This window comes from Psittacula echo, assembly GCF_963264785.1.
Source record: "Psittacula echo genome assembly, chromosome: 16".
Classification (NCBI taxonomy): Eukaryota; Metazoa; Chordata; class Aves; order Psittaciformes; family Psittacidae; genus Psittacula; species Psittacula echo.
The window spans coordinates 2,805,668-2,820,580 of NC_137752.1; the positions used below are offsets into that span (position 1 = coordinate 2,805,668).

General features: G+C 38.3%; 1 protein-coding gene across 7 annotated transcripts in view; it reads right to left on the minus strand.

Moving 5' to 3' along the window:
• The window catches only part of DENND1A (DENN domain containing 1A), a 190,603-nt gene that overhangs the window by 39,443 nt on the left and 136,247 nt on the right, over window positions 1–14,913 (minus strand). For all 7 annotated transcript variants that reach the window (XM_080630893.1, XM_080630892.1, XM_080630890.1 and 4 more), the window contains 3 exons: window positions 1,981–2,082; window positions 1,343–1,430; window positions 719–759 (listed from right to left, as the gene is read on the minus strand). In XM_080630893.1, coding sequence (XP_080487019.1) covers window positions 719–759; window positions 1,343–1,430; window positions 1,981–2,082 — 231 coding nt within the window. The remainder of the gene's footprint in view (window positions 1–718; window positions 760–1,342; window positions 1,431–1,980; window positions 2,083–14,913) is intronic.

Consider the following 14,913-nt stretch of genomic DNA (forward strand, 5'->3'; position numbering starts at 1 on the left):
ACTGTTACAAAATATGTTTAATTTGAAATTACTGAGATAACATTGAGCTCAGCATTTTGTGTAAGGAGCACAATTCCATTCGTAAGCAGAGCAGTAGGCAAACGGAATGCTGCAAAACTCAGTTCTGTCAGAAAAAAATTCAATCTTCCTTACTGACTCATACCCAAAACAAGAAATATTTTGCTTTCCAATATATTACATTTTAAGCACCGAAAGAGACTTTCAAAATCAGCTCTAACAAGATATTATTCTCCAAAAGTATCTAGATTTTTAATTTATAAAACTGGGGCACTAAACTGAAGAGATACAAACCCCCTCCCAAACAGGGCTGACCCTGTTCAGCATTTTGCACTATTCTACAATGAGGTTTTTTGGTATGGCAATGTTCCTTTTTCTCCCTTTTCTGTTACAAGAAAAGGAAAACCACATTATTTTCTGAAATGACAATAACCTATTTCCAGCTGTCTCTAAGACATTATAAGAAAGATTCAAATCTTAAGAATTCCTATGGTGATTTTTTTTTTGAAGTGTATTTTTTCTTCTGCTCTGCATTTGAAGAGCGCATTGGCTTTTCACAGCTAAACTCAAGCTGGTAAAAGCTGAACACTGCAGGACACAACACGGTCCTGTGCATGAGGACTGAGGTTAACAGCCATCCAGAACTGTACAGTGGTCCAGTAAGAATCAGAATGCTGTTGGAAGAAGACTGTGTTCTTACCCTTACTGTAGAGAGCCACTGGTGATATAATTTGTCACTACCTAGAAAGAATCACAAAATTAAACAAACTGTAACTCTCTACCAAATAGAAACAAGCCAGAAATGTTAATGTTAGCACTTAGTGGTTCTAGGAGCATAAACAGCACAGAAACAGACAGCCAACCACCCTTTTCTTTTAAGGGAAACACAACAACAAATAATTGAGGAGATATCTACAACTTTTCTTTTACTTGCTAAGAGGCATTTCTGTTTTAGCTGGGTTGTCCTTCAGACATTTGAGAACACTGACTGTTTTGTTTTTAAGACTGCTAAAAGAAATGTAAGGTGGTTCTGGGTAAAGCCAAAGTTTTTCAGTACCCTCCACTGCAAGAACTCTTCTAGTTGTATTTAGCCAAGTGGGAAAGCTGAGGTTTTCTAAGACGGACCAGACTTCATTCAAACTACAATACATTACTCAAAGTTCTCATCAGAGGAAAGAACAAAAATTTAGGACACTTTAAACTACAGGGATCATTGCAGCCTTCATTATTTAGGTAACCACTATGATCCATTACATCACAATGGCCCACAAAAAGTAAGTCAAGAACAGTATCTGAAATTACTTTCAAGTACTGAATTTCTTACCTGCATATTCTCCCATATTTATCTCTTCTTCAAAAACATCACTGAAGCCCTCACCAGAGTTCAGAAGATCCAGACGGCCATCAATGAACTACACCAGTGTTAAAAGAGAGTATACATAAATCAACCATCCCATCCTTTAGCTTTTCAGAAAGACTTTATTCTGCATTTGACAGAATGAAATCAATGTTCTTACTGGGATGGGGCTCTAAATAGAATGAAAATACAACCTAAACTGGCAAAATGTTTACCACTGCAAAATGCTGCTTCACTAAAAAACCAGCATTCATGTCTTTGCCTACACATGTATGTTTTCAGCTTCCCTGAAGCAATAATGTCATGTTTAACAGTAATGCACTTTCTGTACAAAGTTTACAGCAGATATATTTGGTCTAGGTATGCTCAGAACAAAACTGAGAACAGAGACCTTTAGGGGAAAACCTACACACCTCTTAAATATAGAAAGGCTCATCACCTGAATCTGAGAAAAGGCAGCAAGCAGGAATTAAGGTGCTACAACTATATGAGTTTTCCTCATTCTGCGGCTGACAGATCAAGGACTACAGGAACAACCCCACAAAAAAAAAAACAGTTGTATTGTGAAAGAATCTGCTTCTACATTAGAGCAATTAAGTTGGTACCTGCTTAAAGAGCTGGAGCTGAATGGCATTCTGAAGGAACTGCCTCATGACAGCAGAACGATGGGACACAAACGTTTCTTCACAAAAAGTGATGGGTTCACCCTGTAGAGTTCAGAGCATTGAAACAGAAAAAGCTTTCTCTGAATCCATTTGAATCCAGTCCCCTTTTTATCTACTACCCTTCCAAAATAAGTAGATGAATAGACTTTACAAATCATCCAGTAAATTGTAGTTTATTTTCCAGGTTTCAACCATGTGACTGAGAAACAGGCTGAAAAACAGCAAATTGCGTATCAAGATAACACACGTTTTGCTTTATGCACATTTTGCGATGCTGGGCAAGGAACTTTCATAATCCAAAAAGATAATTTTACTTAATGTCTCCAAAATACGACACACAGTCCTCTTAATTCTGTATACTGTGCTTCTCTGCCTCAGCAGACCCAGTCAGGTAACCTGCAGAAACAAGTCAGGAATGCCTGCTCTGCTCTCTCCCCAGCTGAGATTAGACTTTCTTGAATGAGGGAAATATCCCTTTTTCACAATCTTGTTGGCAAAAGACAGAAATTGTTTTGCAGCTCTACTTTTATCTTATTTTAATGAGTTATGTTAATGCTGAAGTCTGCTGTGCATCTGCCATAAGGGCACAAATTTCCCCCACACTTAAATCTACAAATACTCTATGTAGCAAGCATATATATTTACGGAATTAAAATCAAGAAAGTAACAAAGAATGATAAAACTATACTGATGCATAATTAATATAGAGGTTTTTTCATACTCGTATTAAAATATATTTGGGCTCTTCATTAAGTGTTCAAAATCAACACTACACAGCAAAAAATCTTCAAGCACCCCCTTTAAAATGGTGGTTTCATTCCGTTTTTGGGAAGCTTTTTATGCTAGCAATCTAAGCACAGGATGGAGCATTTTCAAAGGGGGAAGAAGTCACTCTTCCTGTCACCCTTTCTTTGGGCCAATGAAATACCATGGATTTGGAAAAGAAAGCAGGTTTCCTACACAGCAGCTACAGTTTCAGGATAATTAGTTTTAAGGATAATAACACGCTCTCTGATTCACTCGAGCAGGTATTTGCAGAGTAAAACAAAATCCCAACAACCTTTCAAGATCTTTCCAGGCAAGAAGCGTGAGTAAAAGCTTTTTGGTTTTTTTTTCTTCCCCTGTGGCTTTGGTCTCACCTTGGGAGAAGGATTCAGAAGTCAGTGTTTCAAAGTGAACAAAGGAAAAAGGTTTAGTAAAATGGGTCTTGCTGGCATGAGCTTGGTAAACAAGACACTGGTGACAGTCTCCATGACACAGTGACCACTGCCAGGACAAAGGTTCTGCCTCAAAAGTCAAGGTAAGTCTGAAAGGTTTTAATGCATTTAAAAGACTAACAGCTCACTCACTCATGTTATTAAGTATCAGAAAGGGACAGAACTTCTGCATGACATGGAAGTGTCAAAACTTCCATGAGCAAGAGGTAACTTGGCAAATGAAAGTCTCTTTCAGGTACGAGGAAGGAAAAGTCAGGATACTACATAGCACTACAATTAGGGAGGGAAAATCTTAGGAAATTGCAAAAGTATCTGTGACTACAGAAACTGTAGTGACAGACACTTCCAAAGCAGGCCCTGAGCAATAGTATCACAAACAACAGCATGTAACATCTACTTGACCATTACGAAAAAGGCTTTCCCAGTAGTTTCAGCTACTCCAACATAACAAATGAAAAATATTTGTCTGACATAGACACAATCTAGAGTGTGAAACAAGCAGGGAGGAATACATGAAGAAAAGTATAATAAGCCCATGATCAGAGAAGTTCACCAAGGGAAGGTTTAGCTTTCATTTAATTCTCACTTACAAACTCCAAAAATTTCTCCCATGGCCAGAGAAGAGCATGAACCTGGTGGAAAGAACTACACCCTGCACAGCAGAAGCTTCCTCTACTCCACTGAACATCCAGCACAACACCACCAGCTTCTCCTCTTACCACCAAGCTATGTACCATTCCTACAAACACACACTCTACAGCGGGGGGAACTAGTGTTACTGCAGTGTTAACACACTTCCTTCCCCAAAGTAGTAATGAGTGAGTTTGTTCATTAGGGTGATTAGACCTTTTGACTTCTTAAAAGACAATTCAGGCTCAACTGCTGCTAGATGATAGGAAAAACTTTAATCACCAAGGTCAAGCGTGAGCTTTTCAGCCTGGAATGCATTAGTACCTTCCATCCTCCCTGACCTCCAAGAGGGTGAACACACTGCTGCTAACCCCCATCCACAGCTTCATTACAAAAAGACAAGCTGGACAATAAGACTGTTTTCTTGACAGATTTAGTTAACTGTAAACTATAAAGCTGATCAGCTCTGCTTTTACTGACAGATGACATTATGCACAAGGGGACATGCTATGAACTGCAGATATTTTGTGAAATGAATGGTCTTGCTCACATGTACAACAACCATAATAACTTGTCCTGATAAACCCATCAACTCCTAAACTTGCTGTTTCCAACAGTTAGATTTTAGGCCTTGATTCATCAATACTTTAAATACCCATTATTCCCTTCTCCAACTATAAATGTATAACAGAGACTAAGATATGGCATTGCAAATGCTCTGACTGTGTGCACAATATGACTCTGAGGAATCTGATTTGATCTGTAATATCAGATAATTCACATATATTTCCAGATTGGATGACAAAATTATTTCTTAAATACAAACATCTGGACATTTCAAAGACATTTAATCTGCAATCTTAACACAGAGAAGTAACTTCAAAATATAAACCTAAGATTTAAGATTCCCAGTGCACTGAAAACATAGATACCTTTTTCATGCCTTTGCAAATCTCCCTTTATATGAATATTTTATATTCATATAGCATAAATGAAGTTCATCAGGGCAGTGCTGCTATCTCATGACCCCTGAACACGCTGAAAAGTTTCAGCCACACCTGATCTGTTGCCAGCCCTATTTTTAAATTAGAATTCTGTTACATTCTAAAACAGTATTTAAAACTACTTAAGGCAGCAAGTGAAAAACAAAACGAGACTGGGACTTATGTCAAACTGTTCTGAAATTGCATGAAAACTGCTATTTTAAGAAGCCATAATGCAAGTGAAAGGTAGGTCTGATTTTGATCAGCTATGCTGGAAAAAAAATTCACCAAGATTTCCCATCTTTCAAGGAAACCACTTTTCCTCAGAAACAAAATCTTTCTTTCAGAAGAGGGCACAGAACCTTGTTCAGACAGTCAGTGTCAGAAGCATCATATCTGAACTATCCGACTTGCCAGACTCGCAGACAGGCCAGGCCATGGCAGTAACTTTCACAGTGACTATAAAAGAACAAAGATATGTAGGACATAAGACAGCACAGATTAGAGAAGGACTTGGAGGAAGGGAAAGAGCCAAACACAAATGATACTTCTGGAAAGGCACATAGGTGTCCATGTAAGTCATGGAAGTCTGCCTATTCCCACTTCTGCAAGAGACGAGATACCAAAGTGTGCATCTGGGTGATGGAATTTTAAAGCCAAACTGTGACTGCTGGAGAAAACATCAAGACAATAGAGACAGGGTTCGAGTTAGGTCAACAGTGAGAGTCTCTTGAACAAGCAAAGATTTCACAAAACTTGATTCTAAGAGTAAAAAAAAAAAAAAGAAACAACAAGAAACAACCCAACAAACCCCCCCAATTACTTAAAACTGAAGACTTTTGTTTAGACAATGCTAAAATTTATGCCATAGAAGAGATATACAATCTCTTCTGCATTATCATGGTCAACATGCGCTGCAGGTAATGAATTTTGTGCTTCTGTATGCATGCCTTTAAACCATGTAGGTGCTCTTTCGAAGCCTCTCTAATAAATACACAAGCCATTAGAGCTGCTCTGTAAACCAGCCACAAAATTAAAAAAGATGGGTGGAATTTAAAGGTGCAGAACAAGATGACAACCTGACAGTCTACAAGCTGCAAGCCTGATGTCAGTATCTGTGCAGCAACCCTCAAATACACCGCAAGAACAGACATGTAAGAGATTCATGTATCACTGGTTTATTACTAACTAGATGTTGCAAATAACCACATCCTTTACTAAAATTGGTTATGTTGCAAATGACAAAGTAAAGCCTGTAGGGATATCCTAGGAATCATCATCCTTAATTCCATCTAGAATTGTAATGCAACTAAGATAGGAGAATGATCCTACTGATCTGGATATATATGTCAATGTCAGACACAACAGCAACCAAAGGCAAGCAACTGCTCCGCAGACCTTTCAGGAATTGCGATTACAATGTCAAGGAAAGATTAGCTCATCACAGCTGAAGAAGGATCATCAGTCAGCCAGCAGGATTCCATAAAGAAAACCTGAAATTGGTGACAGACATCTGATAGGACATTGGCTCATTCGTTTGCAATTGCAACGACAAATAACCTCTCCATAACTGGTACATACGTTCAGCACAGGAAAGCTCTTTGCATCTGCCTCAGTCATAATGGAATAAAGAAAGCATAGATCAAATACTCTGCATTAAGCAAATGATACCATGGCTTTATTAGCATTTCAAGATGCTGCTCAGGAAAAAAGAAATCATGTGCTCAGAGATTTGACCACACTTCTAAGGTTCTAAATTAAAACTGTTCAAAAAGAGACTACCAGTTCTGATAAATGATTATTGCTAAGTGTAATCTTGAAAAGCATTTAAAAGCCATGTATTTATCAATGCAGACTGCACTGTCCAAACACTGTCTCATGTAGATGCCCATTTTTATTACCAATTTCAGACTTTTTTTTCACATTCCTTGCTAGCGTATAAAGCCTCTGGTAGAGAGACAACAAGAGTGAATATCCTTACCATGGTTTTATAATAGAGCTACAGGCTCTATACTTTTTATATGGTTTACGGTATCCAACAGTGGGTCATTTCTCTTAATTCTCAACCCTTGCAGCTGCTGGAGAACTGGAATTTCTGGCAGCTGTCATTCTTCTGCATGTGATTTGGTAACTCCTTTAGTAAGTTGTTACAATATCATTGAAGGAGAAATAAAAGGGAGAAAGGTGATTGTGAGTCAGTCAAATTGCTGACATCAATCGTAACACTTAGTCACATCAACATCCCCTTCAAAATGTCATGTATTGAAATTGAGCTGCTACCTGTGCTGTGGATGGCAGGTGCAGGCACACCTAGCAAGCTGTATTTATCTGCAGATGCATCACCCTTACAAGAGCTTGGAGCTTGCTTTCCCAAAACATTCCCTGACAGAAGACTCACAGGAGGTGAGACACATCCTACAGTGCACAAATTCACTTATACAACGTGCTTCCCGAACTCTAACCTGGACAGGACTAGATAGTCACAGCAATTTAAACATACAACTTTAAATGTGAAATTATAATCTCCACATATTCAAACTTCATCAAAATCTTTAACACTGTAATAAGAACTCTGTGGCTGGTGCTTCTTTTAGAACCCAAGTAATACATGTATTATAATGCAATGTATCATTAAACTGTAATTAATCCTACAACATCCAAACTGCCTTCAGATCAAAAACTTTAGGTGTGTTAAAATTACCATGAAACTTTAGTGGGGAAAAAAATAAAGAATAAAATTTATTTGCCTTAAAACTGTGTAAGAAAACCAGCTCAGACACTGATAGATTCACTGAAAGTCCAACACCACCCCTTTTACACATGGTTTCAGACAGTTATACCCAATACCATTACAGGATCTGACAAACTTTGCACAAAACCAACTTCAATTAAAAAGATGAAACTAACAAAAAATGTCTAACTGGAAAAAAAATCTATGTCACATAGCAACTTTTTTGCTTCTCCTTTCAAACCCCTTTAGATTATTAGGATGCCCAACATTCTCATGTTAGAACAAGTAAATAATACATAGTCATACTCACAAATAACAAAACTACTTTACAGTAACAGAGCAAACCACCTTTCAGAGTGTCCATATGGCTAATTCAAGTCACTGCCTGCCCTGACATCCAAATCACCTGCACCAGCCAGCCTTTTCTATCCCTAAGCTTCATGTCTCTGGAACTCAAGCCACAAACCTGGAAGACAAAGTGCAAAGAAGCCAGCAAAAAAAGAGATTTCCCTCCATGCCCCCCAGCCAGCATTTAGGGTTGGGGGGAAGGGAAGGAGGGGTAAGAAAAAATATCACCATTTCACAGATCAAGAATAGAGGCATGAAAATAATAAGTAACTTGTACACGGTCACAAAAGTCTCTGGCAGAGCCAGGGAAAAGAACCGAAATTTCTTTAATCCCTGTTCAGTACCTTAAATAGGAGGCTATTCTTCCTCTTCCTACTTGATATTGTGTCAATGCATGAGTGTAGGTGTTGAAAGACTAACAAAAGAAAAGTAATAGTATGGTATTATGAGCTGAGAAACCTAATCTTTATCAGATACAGCAAATCTCTATGATGCTGCCTGCACTAGGAACTCTCTCTTTGTCCTGAATATGCTTTAAATTACTGGTATAATGTGTACTGTATATTGTTCCACTCTTATATTTATTCCACAAAAACCCCTGTGGCCTGCATGCGATTTTATCATTAGCTGGCAAGGTAATTTCAGGGCCTAGTTCTGCAATCATTCCATGAGCAATACTCCCATTGAAGCTGGTATGTTCTGCATGCAAAGCAGCTACCAATTCAGGCTCCCTATAATAAAGCAGCCTTTTCCTACTTTAGCTATTGTAGAACGTTAGTGACAATACAAAAAAGGAGAAAAAATTACAGTGCAATTCTTTATACGAGTTATTTTATACTATGACAAAATAGAGAAGTGTGCTTGGAAACACAATCTACACAAAGTATTTTCTATGAGATAAATGACTTTTATAAGATAAAGCTTTTTCTTTTTGTTTCATTTATTAAAACTCAAGAATATTTTGTTAAAATATGGAAAAATAAGTATCTGCAACGATGATAAATGATTGGCCAAGATTTAGAAATTACCAATAGGCCTAAAAGTCACAAACGTTAGTATCTTGCTTTGGTTTGCCTTGTTAAATGCATATAAAAAGCCAAAACTCATCTAAATCAATGAAGCTTTCAGGATTCTCCCAAATACATTGAAAATACGGGTTTGTGCAAGCACACTGAATAAACCAGCTATTTTCAAAATCTAGATATTTTAATATGCTATTTAGATGCTAATATGGATGTAGAAGGAGAATAAAATATTTTTAGCTTCACTAAAGACACATGACAGAAGCTTTCGTCATAAACGTAGGTCATTAAACCCCACTCTCTCAGCTAAGTAACAAAGCCTCCATCTCTGTAAATAAAATTGATATAATGGAATTAAACTTTAAGTTTTCACAGAGTTAGACATCCAGTCTCTGGCAGATACACTAATGCACAACATATAAGATAACATGATATGCAATGCCTCCTCCATATTCTATCTGCAAAGGAAATGCTATTACTACGCTAGAACTCACTGCTGTTTGATTTGTCATCATGTTATGCCACTTGGTAATTTGGTGTGGAAGCCTCAAGTAGTGCCATGAACAAATCCAGCCAGAAGAAGTCACTTTAGAGAAAGGATTTATCATGTCCCCTGAGAGAGGTAATCCAAGGCACTGGATTAGGGACACTGGAAAAAAGTTTCATTCCTTCCCGTTTGAGTCATGTAACAGTCTCTGGGGAAGCCTAAGTGGTCAAGGATTAATATACAAATGCATATGCACATCTGCTTGCTATAGTTATTTATCACAGATGTGAGATTATAAATCAGTAACATATATCATTAGACTCTTAAAGACGCAACAGCATCCACTCCTGGGAACAACTGGAACTTGTCACACCAAACACACTTGCCTCTACACTGTTCATACAGAGCTTTAGTATATTGTATGTATGCCCAAGCAACTCCTGGGAAAGAACTAAGAAATCAAGTCCACAACTACCCAGGATACTTCTCACAGAAGGAAAAAAGCAAAGTAAAGCATTTTCCTTTTAAAATAAATAAGAACTCTTCATTCTCCTTTCCCTTTTAGGAAGAGGCTCAGATTTTACCATATGAAGAAGCAAGACACAGGAAAAGCCACATTAGTATAACCACAAAACCTGTACTACTTTTCTATTACTTTTCACAGAGCTCCTCGATCACTGGCACTAAAGGAAGCCCTTTGTCCCATCTCACAACAGGTAGAGGATATTGCCATATTAGATAGCGTTAGTTCTTATAAGTCAGGTTTGGTTTTACTTCTCCAGGCTCTTCTCTACATTTCACTCCTCGCAGTTTCTGTTCAAACCCTTGAAAAAAAAGAAACAAGGTAAAGAAATCCTGTCTCTGAGAGGCTGAGAATGCTGTGTCTTGCAAGCATCTATGGCAAGACATGTAATCTGCCTCAGTCTTCCAATTCCTTCCTGGTATATTCACAAAAAGAAAGTTGCATCCAGTGTTAGGATGCACAAAACCCTAGATTTTTTCCTTTCAACACTTCCCCCACAGATTTTGCTCAATCCATGATTAAACAACCAAAGGGAATTTGCTCTGCATTCCCGCAAACCCAGAGCTCACACATACTGAAGCCGAGCTTTGCAGCAAGTGTAATTATTTAGTGTTTGGCCACAGGACTCCTCCTGACTCCCATTATATCAGTGACACATTTTTGACACAGAAACGATGCAAAATTTCTGAACTCTTCTGGGTGGGGGGGAATGCCATCTAATTAGACCACATGTGCAGGGAAGCATCTGGCTCAGAGCGCAGCAGTTTACACAGTTCTTTGAGTTGTCGTGGAGATAAGCACATAACCCGCTCGGAGCTGCAACTCTGGGGCACGGACCCAGATGCATTTCTAACATATTCTGACAGAGAGCAGATGGGCAGATATTCGCTGGGCCAGCAACACCAATGCTGGTCCCCTCCAGACCCACATGCCCTCAATGACAATTTTTATCTTGTAAAAGTCCTTCTCATCTGCCCTGGAGCCTCAGGCTCTGCCACCCAGGAAACAGAACCACACCTGCCAAGGTTTCCATCAGAAGAGTCCACAGACTTCAATTCCATTGATGGAATAGTTAGGAGGAGCACTAACAATTGACAAAACATTATCCAAATGTTTGAAAAAATCACTAATTTTGATGCTTTATCTTGGTATTCAATACAAACTGCAGTCACTGAAAATACGCATGAATTTCTCTGATTCATACAGCACATTACTACATCTTGCCTGGTGAGGCTTGATGCTGTCTTAACTATTAATAAAGTAAAACAAACTTCGCTCTACATGTTCTCAATAACTGCTAATAATGATGTCTATTATTTCCATTACCTCACAGCTTTGAGACCCTAATTTCGGTTTCTTCATACTCTTTCAATTGTATGAATATACTTTCTGTTCCAAATTCCTATTAAACTGTACTGCTTTAGCTCACATCAGCTCAGCATTTTGCTAAGAACATGTTTAAGGGAAAGTTGGCTAAAACTAACAATATCTCAACTTTGGTAGAAAAGCCCCATCACTCTGCACAGGCACTGAACTCACCTTGCAGGAGGCACACAATCTTCTATTCATTTTAGAAGATGAATTTGCAGGAAAAGAACTTCCTTGGCTCAAACTCCCTCAGAAAGAACCACAACTTGTGGCTACAGTTGCCTGCAAACTTGGAGCATCCTATAGTGCAGGATTTTCTCTCCAATCGCTTCACGTGCTGGAATGCCAAGCTGGAAGCTGAGAAAGCCAAGATAAGTATGAAAGTAGTAAAAGGAAACACTTGCCCCCTGCTCACTTCATCTTGAAGGAAGCTCAGCACTCCATGGGCCTGGACCACATTCTTTCTGGTGCCAGAGATGGATGACATCTGATGCCATCTTGGATGACAGATGTTTTCACAGTAGACATTTCCTGCTGGAAAGTCAAGCAAGCTGGCTACTCTGGTAAAAGCTACTAAATAACCTAAGTATTTGAACAGAGAAATTAAGATTTAGAACTCTACCCATGAAAAACTAGCATAAGCACTGACTTCAGCCGTCTTTTGAGCCAATTTGATAAAGGTACATAGACGTTTGCTCTAAAGGGCACAATCAGTTTGTGCATACAGAAATGTTACAATAGTTCCTTTAGCATTAACACAAATAAACAAAAAAAAAAACCCCAATATATTATCAGATTTCAATAAATTTAAACACTAGGATGTGGTATTTACCCATACTTGCTGCAGCTGAGAATGACACCAGAACACTTAATTAGCTCACCTACATTGATTACTACATGAGGATTTGTCCATATTTCAATTTTAGCAGTACAAAATTACATTGATCCAAATGCAAAAGTTGCTCATTTAAAGAATGTAATTTGCCTAACAGCGTTCTTAGTTCTGGAAACGCACTACTTGACAGTCAACAGCAATTTCAACTCATTTTTCAGGGTTAAATAAAATACTCAGGAACTTCAGAAACAATTTTGTGACATACAACCCTCCTACCCCCATAAAACACACCCAACTTGATTAAGCATATAATTTTCAAGTGCTTATAGGCTTATACCCTATAAATACTTAAAAACTGTTCCTAAGGTGTTAAAGAGTTAATACGTTGTACTGTGGTCACTGGAAGTAAGCACAATTTCAGCTAAGCAATATTGCTGTCAGAGACACAACACTTTGCAGGTGTGGGCAATAATTAAAGGTTTCAGCACATCTACCTGGGTGACGTATTTTTGCCTCCTATTCCAAGGAGGAAGCCCTCTCTGTGGAGAGCAGAAGAGCTCATTAATGAGGCTAATTAGGTGTAAAGGGGGTAGAGTCTGGCATCAGCTGCAGCTTAGAGTAGCTAATCATTAAGCTCTGTAATCTCTACCCCAGAACAGCAGATGATTGTGTTCCTCAGTGACTGATGTTGCTAAGAAAATTTCCAGCACCTGAGTACCTGACCAAATACTTTTTGGTGAGGCTAAAAATTCCCTTAACCCTCCACATGCCAGGCACTGGAGTCATTTCACTCATCAATTTTCTAACAATGGATATCCAAAGGGATTTGAACATGGCATGAGGTCATTAATATGATTTATTTCAGAACTGGGAAAAACAAAATCAATGCCATCAACAGTGCATGGAAAGGAAGGCCAACAAATAAGAGCTGGTGGAGCAACATGCAAGAATACAGATATGAGCTTGAAAAACAGTGATCACACATACCTCCTCCTAAAGGTTTGAGAGTTCTCCTTGTAATTTCTTTGCATACAGTAGTGAGGATAGTTACAATACCACAGGGATGAAAGCCTTGTTAATAAATATGTAAAATAAGGATTTCATTGTACTCATCTAATTTGAAATGAGGAAAAGGACATAATTTCCATGGAGAGAGAATAAATGAAAGCAGAGCTCAGTCTGGAACTTGTTTTGTAAAATGAATTGCAAGAATGGCAAACTATTCCAGCACCTCGCCATGAATTTTTTACTTGATCAGGCAGACAGACCCTTTTTACAGGCAAGCTGCTACTGTTCTTTTTGTCTTCAACTGAAGCTGCAGATGAATCTAAACATTTCTGATTCACAATTCAAATTCAACAAGAAATACAATATTTTTCTGCTGCAGTTATTTTACTGCCTGATGGTATGGCCTTTAGTGTATCCCTGAGTTACTTGTTAATGAAACACTAAAGCAAAATCTCTCAAGCACCTTGGTTGTAACTCTGGAGCTTTTAAAAGTGGTGCACTTCAAAAGGTCTCTTCTCATACCGACCAAGAAACTAAGCTGCAATTTTGTATAGGTCACCAGACTGCAAATATGATTAAATGAACGTATTCCTTATTGTCACTGGAATGAAAAACACATCTCAGTTTCCCCTGTTTTTGTTTACTAACTAATATTTAAGGATTAAGAAGAAAAATGCCTTTCTAAACCAGAAAGATGAGCAAGTGCCGCTGAGGTAATAAAGGCTCAAGTGTATTTAATACAAACTACCTTGTCTCCATGTTACCTGTGAACTTGAAGACAAACAGATTAAATAACATGAGCCACTGCAAGGTGGCTCTTGTTACAATCAGGGATATGGATGCATGCATCAGGATAAACCACACTGGTAATCCAAGACTTCTCCTAACACGAATAGGAAAAAAATCTCCAGTAATAACTAGCACCTTCTCTTACAACACAGAAGTCAGTAGAATTGGATGAAAAAAATGCTTTGTAGTCATCTTCATGCTAATTTTAATAATTTTGCAGATATATGCGGATTTTTGGGAAAGATCAGGAAGGTAGGAAGCCTGGATGTTATCTCTCCCCCTCTGACTCTATCAGACTGAGACCTTCATCTGAAGAAATTTACTGAGTCTGCTCTTGCTTGTGTTTTAAATAAATCCTCTCCCAAGTACTCCTCCAATCTTCTCCCAAACCAATACAAACTTCCTCAATACCATTTGATAAAGTACTTGGCAGGATTACTACCTAGCCTACATAGAATAGGATTGATTCCAAGGTTTGGCACTATTTCTGCATTGTTTCAATGTTCCTGACAAGTGCTCCACTGTTTCTTAGCCATGTACACACTTCATTTCAGTAATTAGCTGTCAGAGCAGGCCCAACAGCAACTTGGTATTGTCTGCTCAAATCGTATTAATGAAATGCAATCCACTCAAACGTCCTGAATGTGTATCTGTAATTGTGTTAAATAGAGAGGCTGGGGACATCAGCAAACTTCAGCTCCTAACAGGGCATTATGATCAAGCACATTAATTCATTATTTCTTAGGGATTTGACAAGCAATTAATATTACAGGGCTTCCTATGCAATAAGGACTGATGATCCAACAATATTATTATTTTAAAAGCATAAAAAGTGACTTTTCAGACTCTGAGATATCAAAGTAAAATGTGTGGGTAACATTCGTGAGTACAACACCCTTAAGGCAGAAAAGCAAGAACTGCAGGTTGCAGCT